The 19,246-nt window shown below is 42.1% G+C and overlaps 1 protein-coding gene across 2 annotated transcripts; it reads left to right on the forward strand.

Annotated features, from left to right (window-relative positions):
- Window positions 1–10,007: 10,007 nt before the first annotated feature.
- On the forward strand, window positions 10,008–17,749 carry LOC147033611 (uncharacterized). 2 transcript variants are annotated; one of them, XM_085857571.1, is made up of 2 exons: window positions 10,008–10,584; window positions 15,519–17,749. In XM_085857571.1, exons 1-2 carry the CDS (start codon window positions 10,221–10,223, stop codon window positions 15,986–15,988), a joined length of 834 nt encoding a protein of 277 aa, XP_085713697.1. In that variant the 5' UTR covers window positions 10,008–10,220; the 3' UTR covers window positions 15,989–17,749. The 2 variants fall into 2 exon arrangements, with proteins under 2 accessions (XP_085713697.1, XP_085713688.1); XM_085857562.1 differs by lacking the exon at window positions 15,519–17,749 and adding an exon at window positions 12,290–15,486.
- Window positions 17,750–19,246: the final 1,497 nt, after the last annotated feature.

Raw genomic sequence — 19,246 nt, forward strand, 5'->3', positions numbered from 1 at the left:
ACAAGGAGGCCTTGATTCAATTATGGTGAAGATCTAGTTACTTTAATTTCTTGGTCTCACCCTGAAACAGATGCGAGACTATTGCAAAGCCCCTGTCCGTGTGTGTGCGTGTCCGTCCGTGTCCGCATGTGTGTGTGTGTATATATATATATATATATATATATATATATATATATATATATATATATATATATATATATATATATATATATATATATACACACACATATTCGCTTTAAAAATGTTTTTCTCTGCAACTGCTTGTCCGATCGATACAAAACTGCAAACATTGGAGGGACTCCCCATAGGGTATATTTTATTGCTAACTCTGATGTCATAGGTCACGTGGTATGCTGCGATGATTAAGGCATTCAGTAACCTGCGCTGCAGTGGCGACCCATCCAGGATTACGCCCAATAGCACAGGAGACTGCTTCGGCAGCATCGACTCTGCACAGAGCATGGTCCCAATGGATGGATGGATGGTGAGACTATGTGCTCTATGAGTGCTGTTCTCGTGTTATGTTTTTTTTATCCTCTTGTGCCACCAACGGAAACTGCGAGTTTTGTGCTGGAAATAGCAACTACATTTTCAGCCATTAAGTTGTCCTGTCGACTTTTGCCACGTCATGTACATTCCCGCCCTTTAGTACGAGGAAAGAAATCCATGATATTAATCTGGAAGGAGCTTGCATTGTGTTTCAAGGCCGATATGTAAACATTGTTGTGATGGGAACGAGCTACAATGAATGCATTTACATCCAATGAAGATGCATTGTCACTTTTGCACATGGGATTATAACCTTGTGAGGCCCGACTACTGTGGAGGAATCCATGCTCCACTTGTGAAGGATCATGATATAACAGCCACAAGATAAGGGTGGGGGAGGAGGAAGGAAACAAGTGACATGGTGGTTTCAAAGAATACCAACATTGAACCCATTGCTTCACTGACAGAAGTTGATACTGTATTATGAATTAGTTTTATGTTCCCAGGGATTTTATTTTTTTGTATCCCTTGTCGAGGCTCGTATGAGAGCTAACACCAACACACAGCAAGGGGGGCATGAGACAAGAGGGGTGGGAGAGGGAAGGATAAAACAGTGGGGAACAGAGACATTCGGAGATCTGCAGAAGGGAGAGGGATGGGGCGGGGAACATGGGGAATGCAATATGGACATGACAGGGACTTTCAGGAAGGAAGGCAGGGAATTTGAAGAAGGTGCGTTTGGGGTGGATTAACGGGGGTAGAAAAGATCGAGGATTTCGATGGGGGACGATAAGAGATGGTGGGGAACAGCTGTTTTGAAGGCCTGGAGGGAAGAATGGGATTGAACAGAGTGAGGGAGTTTATTCCAAAGGTGGGAAAAAGAGGAATGAAAGAGTGAAGGTGAGCAGTGATTCGTGATTTTGGTAGTTTTACCAGAAGGCGGTTGTTGGCGGACCTTGAGCATCCTGCGGAAATATGGTGGGGACAAATCGCAGACAGAGCAGGCGGGGCAAGACCACAGAGGAGATGGTAAAAGACAGAAAGACCACCGACCTGCCTGCGGTGAGAGGCTCAAAAGACTCAGACTCATCGCAGGAGATACCAATGATCCGAAATGCCTTGGTTTCCACAGCGTGAAGCCGAGAAAGGTGGGAGGCAGGAGCACCAGCCCAGAGGGGAGAACAATACTCCATTAGGCTGCGGACGAAAGCTTTTTATGTGGTCAGGAGCTCAGGTGGGCCGAGGAAGGACTTTGCACGATGCAGGATTTCCAGTCGGAGGATTTGGTGCAGGTGTTTGCAATGTATGCACGAGAGGAAACTGTGCGGTGCAAATTAGTTACCCTGCTCTAACAGGTATAGGGGAAATTATGAAGCTCTTTGTACATCTCAAGTAAATCAATTAGGTGCAGGGATATGAGAGAAAGATAGTGTAAGTCAGTGTGTTTGGCCACTGCATCCAAGAAACCTCCAGTACATCGTGGCACCGGCCTGCTCGTCCACACAGAGGTTTGTCCCCGTCGAGGCTCATTCTCGCGGAGCAGCTTGTGCGTTGTTCCCAACATGCGTAACAGCCCCGATGTCTAAAATCCTCAAGCTTTTATGGTTCTTGGATGAGGTGTGGCTTTGGGAGCGAAGACACACATTAATATGTGATTGAACATGATACGCACGCACGCACGCACACGTGCAGAAAGCAGCCAACAACAGCAACTTTCACATGCATGCACGAGGGTGGATGCTTTGGGACCTGGAGTGTGTCCGTCCCACCATCTGGGGACTGCACGTGGAGGTGGTGGTTGGCGGCGCAACATGGGGTGGGTACTTTGAGACCTGGGAGGGCTCTGTTCCACCTTATGGAGCCTGTATATGGAGATAACAACCAATGACTCTCTCTCTCTCTCTCTCTCTCTCTCTCTCTCTCTCTCTCTCTCTCTCTCTCTCTCTCTCTCTCTCATCTCTCTCATCTCTCTCCTCTCTCTCCTCTCTCTCCTCTCTCTCTCTCTCTCTCTCTCTCTCTCTCTCTCTCTCTCTCTCTCTCTCTCTCTCTCTCTCTCTCTCTCTCTCTCTCTCTCCTCTCTCTCTCTCTCTCTCTCTCCTCTCGCTCTCTCTCTCCTCTCGCTCTCTCTCTCCTCTCGCTCTCTCTCTCTCTCTCTCTCTCTCTCTCTCTCTCTCTCTCGCTCTCTCTCTCCTCTCCTCTCTCTCCTCTCTCTCTCTCTCTCTCTCCTCTCTCTCTCTCTCTCTCTCTCTCTCTCTCTCTCTCTCTCTCTCTCCCTCCCTCCACAGCTGTTGCTCGCTTGGCACGTGCGTGCAATCGCGAAGACCTGTTGCTCAGTTCCTGGCGGTACGCACGGAGCCTGTGTTGCTTTCTCCTTTCCCTCTTCTCATCGTCTAAATGTTTTAGTTTTCGTTTTCTCTTGACCCCTTTCTCCTTGTTTTCTCTTTTCCATTGAGCGAGAGAGAGAAAGAGAGCGCACGGTAGGTGGTGTTCGGGTTTCTCAGAACCCCTCCCGGTTTTGAGGCCTGGTTTCCATCCGATGTGTTTTGTTAGTTTTTGCCATCGCTTTGGCTCCTTTAAACGATTCTTGGACTGCGTCCATATTATTATTATTAGTATTATTATTATTTTCCTCCATTCGCCAGCTTTGCTTGTGTATTGGTTTTTATTATTATTATTATTATTATTATTATTTTTTTTTTTTATACCCTGAGGCATTGAGTGTTATTACGCCTAAATCATGGCGACCGTTGAGCTGTTAGAGTCTTTAAGTCGGAAAAATGGGTTTTCGTGTACGCCACCACCCGAAATCTCAGTTGAAAAAGCTGTTTTGTGTGTCGGAAAATTAATCGGCATGCATCGTGCAATAGCTGCATCGAGAATGAATCAGCGTGTTGTTATCTTCGTCGCTAAAGAGGAAATGGTGGCGCAGCTTGTGGAGTCAGGACTGACTGTGGAGCCGGATATATTCCTCTTCATATCACCCCTCGATGTTCCATCGATGAAGGTACTCCTGTCAAATATTCCTCCCTTCATAAAAAACGAGCAGGTGAAGGCTGCTTTAGAACAGTATGGCACTGTTGTTTCAAAAATAACTTTCATTCCTGTTCGTTTTAAGGACCACAGTACAAAACATATTCTTTCCTTTCGACGTCAACTATTTATTATTCCGAAGCCAAACATTCGTGAGCTTGACGTGATGTTAAAAATTGAACATGAAAAGCTTACTTACCGCATCTTTGCTACATCACAAACTTTAGTGTGTTACAAATGTGGACAGTATGGTCACATTAAAAATGAATGCCCAAGGGGCATTGAAAAAGAATCAAGTAAAGTTGAAAATGTAAATGAACCTGAGGTCATTGGGGTGTCTACTGAGGCAGGGGAAAACTCTGAAAATCAAACAAATGCAAAAAATGAGTCTGGTTGGGTGACACGAGGAAAACGGAGGCACCAAAGTGCAGTTTTAGTCGAACCTTCTTCATTCGCCGAAGCAGTCGCTGTGAAGAGGGTTTCACTCAATCGGAAAGAGAGTAACCAAAATCCTTCAGATGTTTATGCCTGCCCTCTCACATGTGATGACGAGGAGACTATGGAGCTTCAAAACAAACCATCAGTAGATGTCCCAGGCGGAGACGAAACTTGTTCTGGACATACAGTAGGTAGTCATACACTGAAGCAGGATGTTCATGCGGAGATTGTGTCTAACACCGAAGAACCAACTGTTGAAACCATAGTCGTGCCTAATACCTCAGAACCAGCAGTTCAGACTACAGTGGAGCCTAATAACTCAGAGCCATCTGTCCAAACTATAGTTGTGCCTAACACCACAGAACAATCTCACCAAACTGTAATTGCACCGAGTACCATAGAACTGCCTGTCACATCTACAGCCACACCCATTACCTCAGTGACTTTGAAGCAGACACCTGAAAAGTTAGAAGGAAATCTGCTTCCTGAGGATTCCTTTTTCGTGAAACCATTTCCAATGTCTGCTATATCTGTAAAGAAAAAGGAAGCTGAAATTGAACACGAGTCATGTGATTCCGATGATACTTGTTCAATATCAGATTCTTCTGAGTTGGATGGTGCAGCTGGAGATTCACAAGACCGCAAGGGCTTAAATGCCCCTGCTCCTGCGAAGGTGATCAAGTTCCTCCATAACACCTTTCGGAAAAAAATTAAACTAACAGATTTCTTTCCAGAACTCGATAAATTTATGTTTACCGCATCCCTTATTACTAAAAATCCGGCAGCCTATGGCGCCAATGAATCCCACGTACACAGATTGAGGAAATATGTAACTCTGGCAAGGAAAGAACTTCAGTAACCAGTACCCACCTATAAAATACTAAAATGGTTCTGTCTCTTGCTTGTTTAAACATAAATGGGGGCCGCGCCCCTATACGTAAAACACATGTTCGACTGTTACTTGATCAAAAGCATATTGATGTAGCTCTTCTTCAGGATGTGCGTTGTGGACCGACTTGTTCTGCAGAGTGGCAAACCACAATAAGGGGTTCTTGGTTTTTCAGTTCCTTTGATTGCTGCAGTGCAGGAGTTGCTTTCTGGTTTCGATCAAGTCTTTCATCGGACCAAATTGTTTTTCACGAATTCATGCAAGGTCATTTGGCTTTTGTGGTTTTTTTCTTATGGAGGCTATAAAATCACACTATTAAATGCTTATGTCCCAAGTAATCCTGCAAAAAGAAACGAATATTTTTCCATTCTTGATGATTGTTTATCCCAGATTGATTTTAGTGGTCTCGTGTGCCTCGCTGGTGATTTTAATTGTACCTTGGAGCCAGCTCTGGACCGTAATGGCTCAGAACCTCACCCTGAGAGTGCAAAAGGGTTTGCGACCATTTTAGCAAAGTATAATTTGGTTGATGGTTGGAGATTGCAGCACCCCAAAGTTAAGCAATATTCGTGGTGTCAAGCTTCCAATAACAGGGTATCATTCGCTCGCTTAGATAGATTTTATGTTAATAATGATTTTCGGAACTTCATATTGTCTACGGCAATTTCTCCCTCTGGCTTTTCGGATCACCACCAAGTTTCTTTAAAATTAACTTTTCCCTAGCTTCAACGTAGGAGTGCCTATTGGGCTCTAAATGTTAGTCTTTTGGAAGACATGGTTTCTTGCAATGCTTTGAGAATATTTTGGACTTCTCTTTACGGAAGGAAAAATACTTTTCATAGCAAGCTACAATGGTGGGATATTGTAAAAATCCACATCAAAATCTTTTGTCAGCAGTATAAACTTCATCACTCTCGGGATAGTCTTTCAAGGATAACGATTCTAGAAAAAGAGGTTTTAGAATTGCAAAGAAATCCTCTTGAGTTGAACAGAAATCAAGGATTACGTAAAGAATTTATAACTAAAAAAGAACTTCTTCACAGTCTTGTCAACGAAAGGGCTAAAGGGGCTTTAGTGCGGCTTAAGATTAAAAATTTGAGTCTTTTTGACACTTCATCAAAGTTTTTCTTCTCTTTGGAGAGGAAAACTAAAGCTCAACAACAACTATTATCTGTACAATCACCTGAAGGAGAGATAGTAAGTGAACCTAAGATGATTAAAAGAATTGTAGTCGATTATTTTTCTTCTTTATTCTGTGCAAAAAAGATTGATTTGAATGTTGCAAAAGCCTTTATTGAACCTTTACCCAAGTTGTCTGAGTCACAGCGAGCCTCTTTGGAGAGGTCCATCACGCTGGAGGAGTTGGGTCTTGCTCTTTCCAGTATGGCGTCCGGGAAAGCTCCTGGTCTGGATGGAATCCCCTGTGAATTCTACAAAACCTTTTGGGACATTATCGGACCCGAACTTTTGGAAGTACTCAAGGAAAGTTTTCAAGTTGGGGAGCTCCCCCTAAGTTTCTGGCGAGCCGTTGTTTCCTTGTTACCAAAGAAGGGAGACACCCAGTTACTCAGAAACTGGCGTCCTGTCTCCTTACTGAACACCGACTACAAGATTTTTTTCAAAGGTCCTTGCCTCTCGCTTAAAATTGGTAGTCCATTCTTTGGTGCATCCTGATCAAACCTGTTGTGTGCCTGGACGATCAATATATGACAATCTTGGCGCTGTTCGTGACATTGCTGATGTGTGTGATCTTCTGCATAAAAGTACTGGCTTAATCTTTGTTGATCAAGAGCATGCCTTTGATAGTATAGATCATTGTTATCTATTTGCTATCCTCAAGGGTTTTGGTTTGGGTCGTATTTTTGTATCATATATTCAGTTGTTGTATCACAATATTTCTAGTTTATTCAAAATAAATAATGAGTTGATTCCTCCCTTTACTGTTACCAGAGGAATAAGGCAAGGGTGTCCCTTATCCGGACTCCTTTATGTTCTTTCCATTGAACCCCTTTTAGTTAAATTGCGTGAGAAACTTGTGGGATTCTCTGTCGCTCCGGACATACCTGCTATAAAAGTTGTTGCTTATGCAGATGATATCTGCACTCCAATTCAATGTCAAGATGTATCTGAACTACTTAAAACTATGAATAATTTTACCCTTGCTTGCTCAGCCAGAGTAAACTGGACAAAGAGTTATGCCTCCTTTTTTGGATTCGCAATGCACTTTTCCTTCCCAACACTACCTGGCAATTTATCCTGGAAGAATAATAGTGTTTACCATTTGGGTGTACACCTTGGTGATGCTCAAAGTATTCAGAAAAACTGGGATGGACTAACAGACAAAGTCTACTCCAGACTTCAGAGATGGAGGGGCCTTCTGTGCAAATTATCATATCATGGAAGAGTTTTAGTTATTAACAATTTGGTCTCTTCCATCTTGTGGCACAGGTTTATTGTCTTGCAGCCACCTGCATAACTAATTAAAAATATTCAAAAACACTTAATCGATTTTTTTCTGGGGTGGTATGCACTGGCTTCGACCAGGTGTGCTCAGCCTTTCTCGGAATGAGGGGGGTCAAGGGCTTGTTGACATCACCAGCAGGATCATGACTTTCCGCATTCTTTTGGTGAAAAAGTTGCTTTATAACCACATGCCTTGGGAGAGTTTGACCCTTTGTTTGCTAAAGCAAGCGGGCCGGCTAGGATATGGCCGTGAGCTTTTTTTGCTCGACCTCCTGAAGATCGACGTGTCACCACTTCCTCTGCATATGCAGAGTGTGATCAATGCTTGGCAGGCTTTATCACTGCAACGTGAGGTCACTTCCTTTACTGCCTCGATGTTCTTAAATGAACCAGTTTTCTACAATCCCTGTTTTACAGGAATCCCATCCTCTCGGGCTTTTGTGCAACATTTTGTGGGGTCCAATATACTTCTTGTGCACAATCTGCTGGATTTTTCAAAAGAAAGATGGAAATCTGGTCATGAAATCTCCACCATTACTGGGTTGAAATCAATTCGGATAATTGGTCAGCTTTTTTCTGCTATCTTAAAGGCATTAATGAGTTTTGGAGTGGGTTTCAGGAGTCTTTTGATATTGTGGATTTGCCCAATCAATATGCCTTCCCTGTTTTGCTTTTGGACTGGGATGGCAAATCTGTACCTTTAAATTCCATTGAGAAGGGGAACCTGTATTCCTTTTGTATTCAGTATATTTTTGCTGATTCAGTTAAAAGTCCTTTCGGGATTCAATGGAAAGAACATTTGCCAACCTCGACCCCTCTTGTCCCTGCATGGAGAGGTTTATATACCCCCCCAATTTCTAAACGTTCGGGCGACCTGCAATGGAGATTAGTGCATTGCATCCTCCCTTATAATATCTTATTGCACAAGTTTTCCAATGAGATCCCAGAATTGTGCCCATTTTGTGAAAACAATGAAACGCTTTGTCATGCATATGTAGATTGCATAAGACTTGTCCCTCTTTTTCAGTTTTTGCATGATATTATTTTAAAGATGGGTCTTTCTTTTTCCTTGGTGAAATTTATTTATGGTTTCCCTATTTCCTCTAGTTTCAAATCTGAGACTGCTTTGGCCAGGTTTTTGGTTGCTGAAGCAAAAATGGCAATTTATAAGACAAGGAAAAAGAAGGTGGAATCTGCGGATGCTTGTTCTTGTGTTTTATTAACCTTTAGAACTTTAGTTGTGTCTCGCATCCAGCTTGATTTCTTTTTCTGTTGCAAGTATGGGAGAATGCAGGATTTTGTTGACAAATGGTGTGTAAAAAATGTTCTTTGCTTTGTTGTAAATGAATCACTTGAATTTCCTTTCTGATTTAAAATGTAGGAATCAACCTAAAATGTTTTTTTAATAATTGGTTGTTCATCTGTTTTGGTAAAATATTTTTTTCTACCTTTATAAATACCCTCTTGTTTGTTATATATTTTGTTTGCTTGCTGTGAAAAACAGTTAAGTGTTGTGCTGACGCCTTTGTCTCATTGGTGAGACACCTTTTTATACTTTTTTAATAAAAGAATATAAAAACTCAAAACTCTTTTTTTTTTTTTTTTTCCTCTCTCTCTCTCTCTCTCTCTCTCTCTCTCTCTCTCTCTCTCTCTCTCTCTCTCTCTCTCTCTCTCTCTCTCTCTCTCTCTCTCTCCTCTCTCTCTCTCTCTCTCTCTCTCTCTCTCTCTCCTCTCTCTCTCTCTCTCTCTCTCTCTCTCTCTCTCTCCTCTCTCTCTCCTCTCTCTCTCCTCTCTCTCTCCTCTCTCTCTCTCTCTCTCTCTCTCTCTCTCTCTCTCTCTCTCTCTCTCTCTCTCTCTCTCTCTCTCTCTCTCTCCTCTCTCTCTCCTCTCTCTCTCCTCTCTCTCTCCTCTCTCTCTTTTCTCTTTCTCTCTCTCCTCTCTCTCTTTCTCTTTCTCTTTCTCTCTCTTTTCTCTTTCTCTTTCTCTCTCTCTCTCTCTCAGCAACATATGTAAAATCTAGTCTAATTTCTCTTGTGGCCCTGCCCCGGAACCAAACTAAATATGTAAGACAGATGACACCACCAAGCACACATCTCACCACAGGCTTGATTGGTAAACCCACTTCCTGTTGGCTCAGTGTCCTGGTTTTGGCTTCACGGCTCGGGTGGCTGCACAAAGATATTACGGTCTTGAGTTCAAAGCCCTGTTCCCTGTTGAATCAACACCGGATTGATCGACTCAGGTTGGCAAAAAAATGAGCAACAGCACACTGGTATCTGGGGCACAGCCATGCCACCAGGAAATGATGCAACCAGCAGCTCCAGCTACATCCGAATAAATAAATGTCCGTTTTATTTTTTTTGCATAGTGTCAATGAAGCACACCAAATCACGATACGAGTATATAAATGTGGATAGAAATCGATATATATATATATTTATATATTTATATATTTATATATTTATATATTTATATATATATATATATATATATATATATATATATATATATATATATATATATATATATATATATATATATATATATATATATATATTTATATATTTATATATTTATATATTTATATATTTATATATTTATATATTTATATATTTATATATTTATATATATATATATTTATATATTTATATATTTATATATTTATATATTTATATATATGCTGTTGTTAAAGCCATGACGGTGTAGGTCGAGCGTGTAACCGCTGCACGATCTTCGTCCACACCCGAAATCGATGTATTTTCGTGCACCGTTCGTTTTGCTGCAGATCCATTGATCCTCCGAGACGTGAAGACGTCATTTTTATTTTTACCGAAAAGAGAGAAGAACGTTCAAGATTTGAATTTTATGATTGTGAACTCGGGTTCTGGGACTTGGTGAATCGTGACGGAGGATGGACGAGACGAGAGATCGTGGTGGACCCGGTGTTGTCCCGGCCTGGCTGGAGATCCAGGGTCTATCGGAGGAGTCTCTACGAGCCGCGGTTACCGAGCTCGGGATCGAGATCCTCGGAGCTCTCTGTGCCCGGGCCGAGCCCCCGACCGTGAGGGATCAACTGTGTTCTTTGTCCGCACGGAGGTTCACGTACACCATGTACGTGGAGCTCTGTCGGTACATGGAGTCGTGCCGTGCGGGGCGAGCATCGGGAAGGACCGGTGATGAGGGTCAAGGACTCGCTGCAGTCCTGCGGAAGAAGGTTGAAGACTCGGACTCGGTTGATCGTCAAGAGGAGGGGAGAGACCCGGAGACCGGTGACGGTGAGTTATGTTGAACTTTGAACCCGCAGTTCATCAACGTGTTTTACTTTCTTCCATCAAAATCGTAGAACGTCTCGAACCACGGAACGGCAAGAGCACTCGGTACACTACATAGCTCGTACCGGGACGAACGGTTTACCTTTTGTATCCACTAAACGGGCCGGATCTGGATTCGGACCTCAACCAAAATCGAATCAGTTCGTCCTTGTCAAACACCCAACCTACCCACCAAATTTCATCCGGATCCGTCCGCAAATTTTTGAGATATCATGTTCACAAACAGACAGACAGACAGACAGACGGGGAATGGAAACGTAACCTTCAGAGGTGGATGTAACTCGAGAGGTCACAAAATGCCTTACCTCAAATTTTAGCCACGTCTCGCGTAACGAACGTGGCTCGAAGAGAGCTCTGCGTTGTTGTTGTTCTTCTTCTGGTGAAGACAGATCCTTTAGGACTCGACTATTTCATATACAGGATCCGTATCTCCTTAAATACTAAACACCTGTACACATCCTCGCATTGACGGTGCCTTTTGAGAGCGTCTATCATGAACTTTTAAATATATTCGGACGTTTGCTTTAAAGTTTCGAAAAGTTCACGTTACTATTTAAAGATTATTCCATTTAATGTATTGTAATTTCGTAAATACACTATATTTCGTAAATACACTATATTTCGTAAATACACTATATTTCGTAAATACACGATATTTCGTGAATACGTAAATGCACTATGACGGGTCTCGCTATTGGCACGTGATCTCGCTTAATCAAGGCACGTGACGAAATATCAGAAGTTGTTTTTTTTTGTGTTTTTTTTTGTCTTCTTCTTCCTCTTCTTGTTCTTCTTCTGGTGAAGACAAAACCTTTAGGACGCGGCTCTTGGACACATTTGTCCTTGTTAATACAAGAATGATTTTAAATATCATTAAAAATAATAAAAAAAATCTGGACCTTTTGTTGTGCGATTGAACTTTAGCACCAACCACCCGGTATAAGATGTTCAAGTACCGTCAGACCCTGCTATTAGAACAGGAGCTTGGGCACTTTTATTTACCCGTCTGAGGCCAAAAGGTTTGAGGATTTTTTCTAAATCAGAATTTTGTGTACATTCTGAAAATCCATTTTTTAATGGCCAAAGCCTCTGCGTTCTCTGTGAAAAATACCATTTTCTTATTGTTGCGGGTAGCATTTTCTGGAAAATATAAAATATCAGTTTCAGCTTTCATGATCCAATATCACATGGCAACCTAGGCATATAGGGTATCAAATTAAAGCTAATGACCTGGGGAATGTAACCATATATAAATAATGGCTTTTGGGATAATCCTTATGGTTATTAGTGCTGTTTATGGCCAAATAATAGAGAAAAATATCCATTCTCTTGATGTCATTTTGGAAAAAATCACTAAGTGTACATTCTTACTTACATACTAGGGTTGGCGTTATATATCTAGTGAATTGTTGTAGCCTTGTCAATAGAACATTAGCATTAAAGGTCTTTTGAAAATTAGTCTGTGCTATATTTTCATCAAGAAATACTCCAAACCTTTGTATAAATAAGTCGACTAGTATTAATAATGATGTGTTGGATGTGCACCAATTCTGCTGAGCACATAGAACCTTTGGTGGTTAAAGCATGTCCAGAGCAATGAAGAAGTTTTTGCTGTAAATTTACTTTGAGTGTTTGTTGTATTTTTCAGAAGCTGACGTGGTAAAAATGGCTACACCATCAACAACACGTTCATGTGTTTTGCACACGAGACATCGCAGCAAAGATGAAATGAAACCATTTGACAGTAGAACCTGGGATAAATTGATGGCTGCTAAAACTTCCAGACTATCCAAACTCGGTACAAGCTCCAAATATTCATCAGTATGTGCAAGTTTACCCACAGACTATAATGACAGTGACAGTATAGGATATCACACAATCTGTTACAAAAATTTCACAGCAGTTCCTAAAAGTACAGAACACACAGTTAATCCCATTAGCACACCTTTAACAGATCTGCCAAACAAACTATTAAAATCACATATACAGCATCAGGAAGCCTCATCATCTGGGGTGTTTCAAGCCATTTGTATCTTCTGTAACAACAAACGTAAAACTGTGAATCATAAAGTTCAATTGATAGGCAGTTGTGAAACAAAAGATGCTGAGCAGACCATAAAAGATGCTGCGAATATACTTCAGGACACGCATCTTCTTGCCAAAATTGGACATGTGGACTTTGTTGCAAAGGAAGTCAAATATCACCATTCTTGTCGTAAAGCATATGTCAACAAAGCCCGCAGGGCAGTAGATTCATCAAGTGAAAAGACTGATTATGGAAAATCAAGGAACATTCATACAAAAGCCTTTGAGATGATTGTCCAGTACATAAAAGAACATGTCATAGACGACAAGCGTGCTGAGCTCATGACTTCTATTCATGCTCGTTACAAATCAATATTGGATGACTTCGGACTTGATGGTGCAGCATATAAAGTTCAGTTATTATCTGAAAAGATATTGCATCATTTTGGAACTGATCTGGTGTTAGGAAAGTCCAGTAACAAGGAGGGTAATGTTTTGTACAACAGAAATATGTCTAAAGATGATGCAATAATATGTGCTAAGCAGTGGATGGCTCCATCAACAAAACTGATAAATCAAAACTCATGCACAAGCTAGAAGAAAGAGTTCAAAGTGATAAACCAGTTACTCGAGATGCATATGCAGTTGATGCCATGTTTCTGATACACACGCTTGTGAATGTGCCTGTGACATTTGGTGGAATTGCTAAAGTTCTCCTCACAAGATTAGTTGAATTTGCCAAGAGAATAGACTTTGTTTGTGATTCATACAAAACTCAATCAATTAAAGATATAGAGAATGTTAACATGATATCTTTAATCAATTAAAGATATCACCAAAAAAAAAAAGCACAAACATATATCATGCTTGATTGTACCATACATACTTGCTTGGTGATGGTTAAGCTAGAAACTTTGGGGAAGATATATTAATGGTTATGGTTCTTAAGCACTTAATGGTTTTCAAATGCACTTGTCTATTTCACCTTGGAAATTCAATAATAATATCAGTATGTTTAAACTTATCATAAATATGACAATTCATACTCATATTTGTGTGATGCAACTGAATTGTCAGCCTTGCCTGAAAACCAGAAAACTCGTGTTCAAACATTGTTGTTTTCCTTTATGTATTTTCATTGAAATACTTCTAATTATACCAGACACTTGCTATGTAACTGGAACAATAACAGCTGGTCTGAGAAAGATAAAGTTATCATGTAGATATTTTAATACAAATATATACTAGTGAGTGAATTTTTATCAACTATTTTGAGCTAAAACTGCCTATGAATTCACCTAAACACAATGTAATGATGTTGTTTATAGATATTTGTATTATTCAGGTCACTACCTATGATTTGATACCCTATATGGCCATCTAACCTGGCAATTTTGTATCATGTAGATCAAAAACGCTTTTTCTCACTCTCACCAAAAACACCACCCATAACAATAAGAAAACGTTATTTTCACAAAGAACACAGAGGCTTTGACCATTAAGAAATGGATTTTCTGAATTAGAAAACATCCTCAAACCGTATGGCCTCAGACGGGTAAATAAAAGTGCCCAGGCTCTTGGACTATATTCGCGGGTTCACCATTCGCGGACTCCGCAGATTCACGGTTGATAAAATGCGACTCGACACTCATGGTGTCGGGTCGCAACACTCCGAGGTTATAAAGGCGGGCACTTGCTGACCCTGTGCCTCGTGGATTCGCAGGGTTGTTTTTTTCGCCTTTTCCCCGTTTCCCCGGCGCATTCATCGTTTTTATTTTATTTTTATTTTTTCCCGTGGTTTAATGGGTTCTTTTTGCCCGTGTATTCCTCGTTTTATTTTCGCGTTGTTTTGCAGGCGTATTTGCAGTTTTTCGCAGGTTTTTTTTTATTTTCCCTTATGGATCACGAACTGCCAGGAACATATCCCCCATTTTCCCATTGAAATAATGCCCTGACATTCACGGATTCACCATTCGTGGAATTTCCTAGAAACGTATCCCCCCTTTTTCCATTGAAATAATGCCCTGACATTTACGGATTCACCATTCGTGGAATTTCCCAGGAACGTATCCCCCCCTTTTTCCATTGAAACAATGCCCTGACATTCACCATTCGTGGAATTTCCCAGGAACGTATCCCCCCTTTTTCCATTGAAACAATGCCCCGACATTCACGGATTCACCATTCGTGGAATTTCCCAGGAACGTATCCCCCCTTTTTCCATTGAAACAATGCCCCGACATTTGCGGATTCACCATTCGTGGAATTTCCCAGGAATGTATCCCCCCTTTTTCCATTGAAACAATGCCCCGACTTTCACCATTCGTGGAATTTACCAGGAACGTATCTCCCCTTTTTCCATTGAAACAATGCCCCGACATTCACAGATTCACCATTCGTGGAATTTTCCAGGAACGTATCCCCCGCGAACAGCAATGTTCGACAGTACTGTAAATCTCAAGTTTTGGAAGTGACAAAAAGGCCATTTGTGTTCTACAATGTTCAAGTAAATAATTCAATTTAAATTAAAGAAAGATTGTAAAAGTCGTATAAAGAAATCAGTTCTGGAATTTTTTTCTTACTTCCTCTCTCTGTCTTCCCTTGCTTATTGTGTCCAACTGTTGCCTTATTCATTGTCACCTTGTTCTTCTGCAAAACTCGATCTTGCAAAGATCGAGCCTTGCGAACATGGATATTAAAATGACTAAGTAAGAGTTGTTGTCTGCAGGTGACCAATGGTGCAGGACATGAATGTAATTACAGATCGATTTGACATTATACTTTGAGCTACCTTTCTATGAATAAAATCAGTAAAATTGATTTGTCGTCATTGTTGTTTGAATCGATCACAGGGAGACAAAGGAAGCTCGTCAGGACATTCCACTGCACCTCGTGTTCTTGCAGCTTCACCACCAAGGCCGCTTTGAAGATGCACACTAACAGTCACCAACCGGTCTCCCCCAACAAGAAGCACAAATGCAGTCATTGTTCTTTTCGTACTGATCACAAAGGAAACTTGATGAACCATGCTCACGACTGCTCGGCAGTGAAACTGTACACCTGCGGTGTGTGCGGCGAAAGATTCAGCGAATCGCAAAACGTACAGAAACACATGCAAGTTCACACCACGGAGCGCCCTTACAAGTGCAAAGTGTGTAAAAACACATTTTCAAAATTATCGAATCTTAAGCGGCATACATTGATCCACACGACAAACAAACCATTTATCTGTGGCGTGTGTGGTAAAGGATTCCGTTCTTCTTCATACTGTCATATGCAGGATTCACACGGCAGAGCACCCGTACACACGTGCACCATGTAATTAAAACGATTTGGTTCTTCTCAACAGGCGGATCCACATCGGGGAACGTCCATACACATGCAAGGTTCCCTTCGTGTGCTGCCTTTATGGCTGCTGGTTGCATCATTGGTTAGAGGTGCAGCTACGCTGCTGATGGAGTGCCCTTATTACCAGTACACTGGTACTCATTTTGCCTACCTCGGAAGGATGACAGGCTGAGTCAACCCCCTGGTGTTAATTCGGTGGACAACGGGGCTCAAACTCAGGACCCTAGGATCGAAAGCCACCACCCTAACCGCTAACCCAATGTCAGGCCCACATGCAAGGTGTATACAAAGAGGTTCTCTCCGTCAACAACGATTAAAAAAACACTCGCATTTGAGCAACAGAGAAAATGTATAGTTACCGTGAGTGCGGCAAAGGGTTCAGTTTGTCAATTCACTCCCCCTATACATTGATATTCACATGGTAGAACGGTCATGCAGGGATTCAGTCAGTCATCCAACTGTCGCAACAGGTGTATTAAACACAGGAAAATTCGCAACGAATGCTCCATTCACATGCGCTGAGTGTGCACGACGACGTTCCCTCATTCTTTCTGAAAAGCACACTTGGATTCACATCTGGCGAAAAAATTTGGACGTGTAACCTCATGATACGGATCTCCAGCGTGCCAATGGTGACCCCCTGACAAGCAGCCAGGGCCCCACGAGGAAAGCTGGCCGTAACCAGAAAAATCCCCAAATGACAAAAACGATAAAGGGATACAGGCCCCTCTAATGCTGAGACCTCAGTGTGTTGTCTCACAAAGTAGCTCTGGAATGCATGCCAAAAAAGAATAAAGGCTGTACCACCTCCAGTGAGGAAGAAGATCTCAACCTTACCATCAGAGCTCTGCACGGAAGCACAAAGAGGTGCTGCCTGTCCTGAAAACAGCAAACTAATATCAAGACAAATACATGTATAAGAGGTGAACTGGAGCATAGAGGAGACAATCCTCTCTTGGGAAGTATTTTTGTGGGAATGACTTCTGGGGGATAATTTTGTGTAGTATCGGGTAGTTATTTCCCATATTGCATGTACTAGAGTCGAAAATGATGTAGAAAATGTCGCTATTCGTATCGTCAGCTCTGTCAACCCTCCCCTCATGTTTATGTCAGACACCACTTCTTCCTTCACCTTTTTTTTTTTAATGTTCTTCCCTTTGTAATCTGTCTAATATTCCTTTTGGGGGAATAGCGGCTTTGTGCACCACGAAAGGTGTCTGTTTAGTTGCTAATCGGCTGCAGGGAGTTTTAGGGGCGAGCCGCGAAGCGCAGAGGTGTGGCCTCCGTGTGAGTGGCCGATGGGCGAAGCGGAGTCATGGAGCAGGGGAAGGCCCGAGGTTATAAAGGCGGGCACAAGTGGAAGTCGCACGAGATGCGTGTGGGCCTGAAGAGAGAAGCGTCCACCTCGCAGCGCTGTCTTCCCAATTGAATGCCCGACAAGCCACAACCAGAACTTGTCTTTTTTCACGAGCCAGTTCGTGTTGTGCCTCACGGTTGAACGAACTGTACAGCCTTGGTTTCACTGCACCCCATTGAGGTGCAGCTACGGTATTCCTGTGTCCTGTCCATTCTTCATGTGTTCTCTCGTGGAGTGAACGAGGCCAAAAGACCGGTGATGAAGTATCTTTTGTTTGTCCTTTGTTTTGGGGCTTTTTTCAATGTGGTTTTTAAAATGCTAATTGTTTGCTTCTCATTATAATCCACGCCCTGTTTTGAAATACATCATCACAATTCATTTGGTCTCTGAGTGATTTTAATTGCCAAAATCACACAAGTCCATGAAAGGACAGATTTGGTTTGGGATTATCAGCATCCAGTGCAAGACTGTGCCGGCGTCCGAGCAACCACCGCTGAGTTTGCCACTTTGGGAATTTTGGACGCCCGGTGTCCAAGCACCTTTGTCCAATTGGCTTTGGTACCCCCACGGAATAGGTAACGTGGCATTTTAGGCCCAGGACCCGACTCTGAGCGCAAACTCAGTTCACCAGTGTGACCACATTGAGGGGTTCATTGAGATCCAGGGCAACGAGGACGGATCTGGCGGCAACAACTACGTTCCACCGACGAGGCATGGGGTACGCACGAAAAACGAAGCATTTTCGACGACCAAAAACTTTGAAAGATCCACAAATTATCACCTCTGTAGCAAATCAAGGCAGAGTTATCAACGACAAGATACAAGAACAACAAAACTTCACTTGGTTCGTTAAATGTGATCCGAGAAACAAAGGTGGCCACTTTGGGCCTGGGCAATACACTGTTCCACCTTCTGAGACCAGCCAAAAGAGATAACAAACAACAAGTGAAACCATAGTGAAGGATTTCTTAAGTCGACACCACCGTGGAGACACGTGAATTCACACGGGAAAGCACACAAAACATGAACTCGACCGTGGGAAGGTACTCCACGTACTACCCAAGTAGAGACGAGCACTTCAAGTTCTCGGTGAAGCATATCCATAGAGAAGTTTACAAATTGGATTTGTCTTGCCCTCAGTGTATTTAACCCGAATTTAGAAATGGTCAATGTATTGGTAGACTACCGTATGATTGAAACTCCTGTTCTGAGCAGCTACAGAAAATGAACCCACCCCAGAGACGTGCAGCAAGGCTGTACCCATTCAACCTGCTCAACCACCGAGCTACTTCAACCTATTCTTGGATTCCTTTGGCTGCTTTGAATGTTTTTGTTGCTGTGCGATTTAAAAAACCAAAAAAAGTGCCCAGCGCTGTGATGCAGAAACCACTGGAATCGCTCCAAAACAACGCAACGTCTCATCACCAGGGTGATATCCAGTCTTTGCTGCAGAAGTGAGGTTGACCCTTAAGTCTCCTGATGTGTTCTATCGGATTACTCTTTTATCCGAAGATGAATGAACCATCATTTCGGCAACTTGGCATGCTCCAATTTGCTGACCATCACTTTGCTGCCATCTTTTCTTTCCACACCGCTGGTGAAAGTACACTGAACTTGAGGGTGGATGTGTGGAGTAATGCAGGGGGCTCTGCCAGTCGTCATCATTGTAGATGGTACGTATTCGGTTAACATTGTACACAAAAGTTTTCAAATAACCTTCAGCAATTTATCTTTGTTGAATTTGGCTCCCTATGAAAAACAATCAACCATAATGGTGCCCATATCAGCTTGAAGAGCAGGAAACGAGAAGAATTTTCATCTGTTTTTTTTTTTTGTCCTTTTGTCATTGCAGTATATCTTTATACTTGTGCATTG

This window comes from Eptatretus burgeri, chromosome 2, assembly GCF_056783735.1.
Source record: "Eptatretus burgeri isolate ZD-2024b chromosome 2, Ebu_testis_v1, whole genome shotgun sequence".
In the NCBI taxonomy this organism is placed as follows: domain Eukaryota; kingdom Metazoa; phylum Chordata; class Myxini; order Myxiniformes; family Myxinidae; genus Eptatretus; species Eptatretus burgeri.

Coding starts and splice junctions, on each gene's coding strand:
- LOC147033611 (XM_085857562.1), top strand. CDS start 10,221: ATGGACGAGACGAGAGATCGTGGTGGACCCGGTGTTGTCCCGGCCTGG. Junction 10,585..12,289: donor AGACCCGGAGACCGGTGACG/GTGAGTTATGTT, acceptor TGTATTTTTCAG/AAGCTGACGTGGTAAAAATG.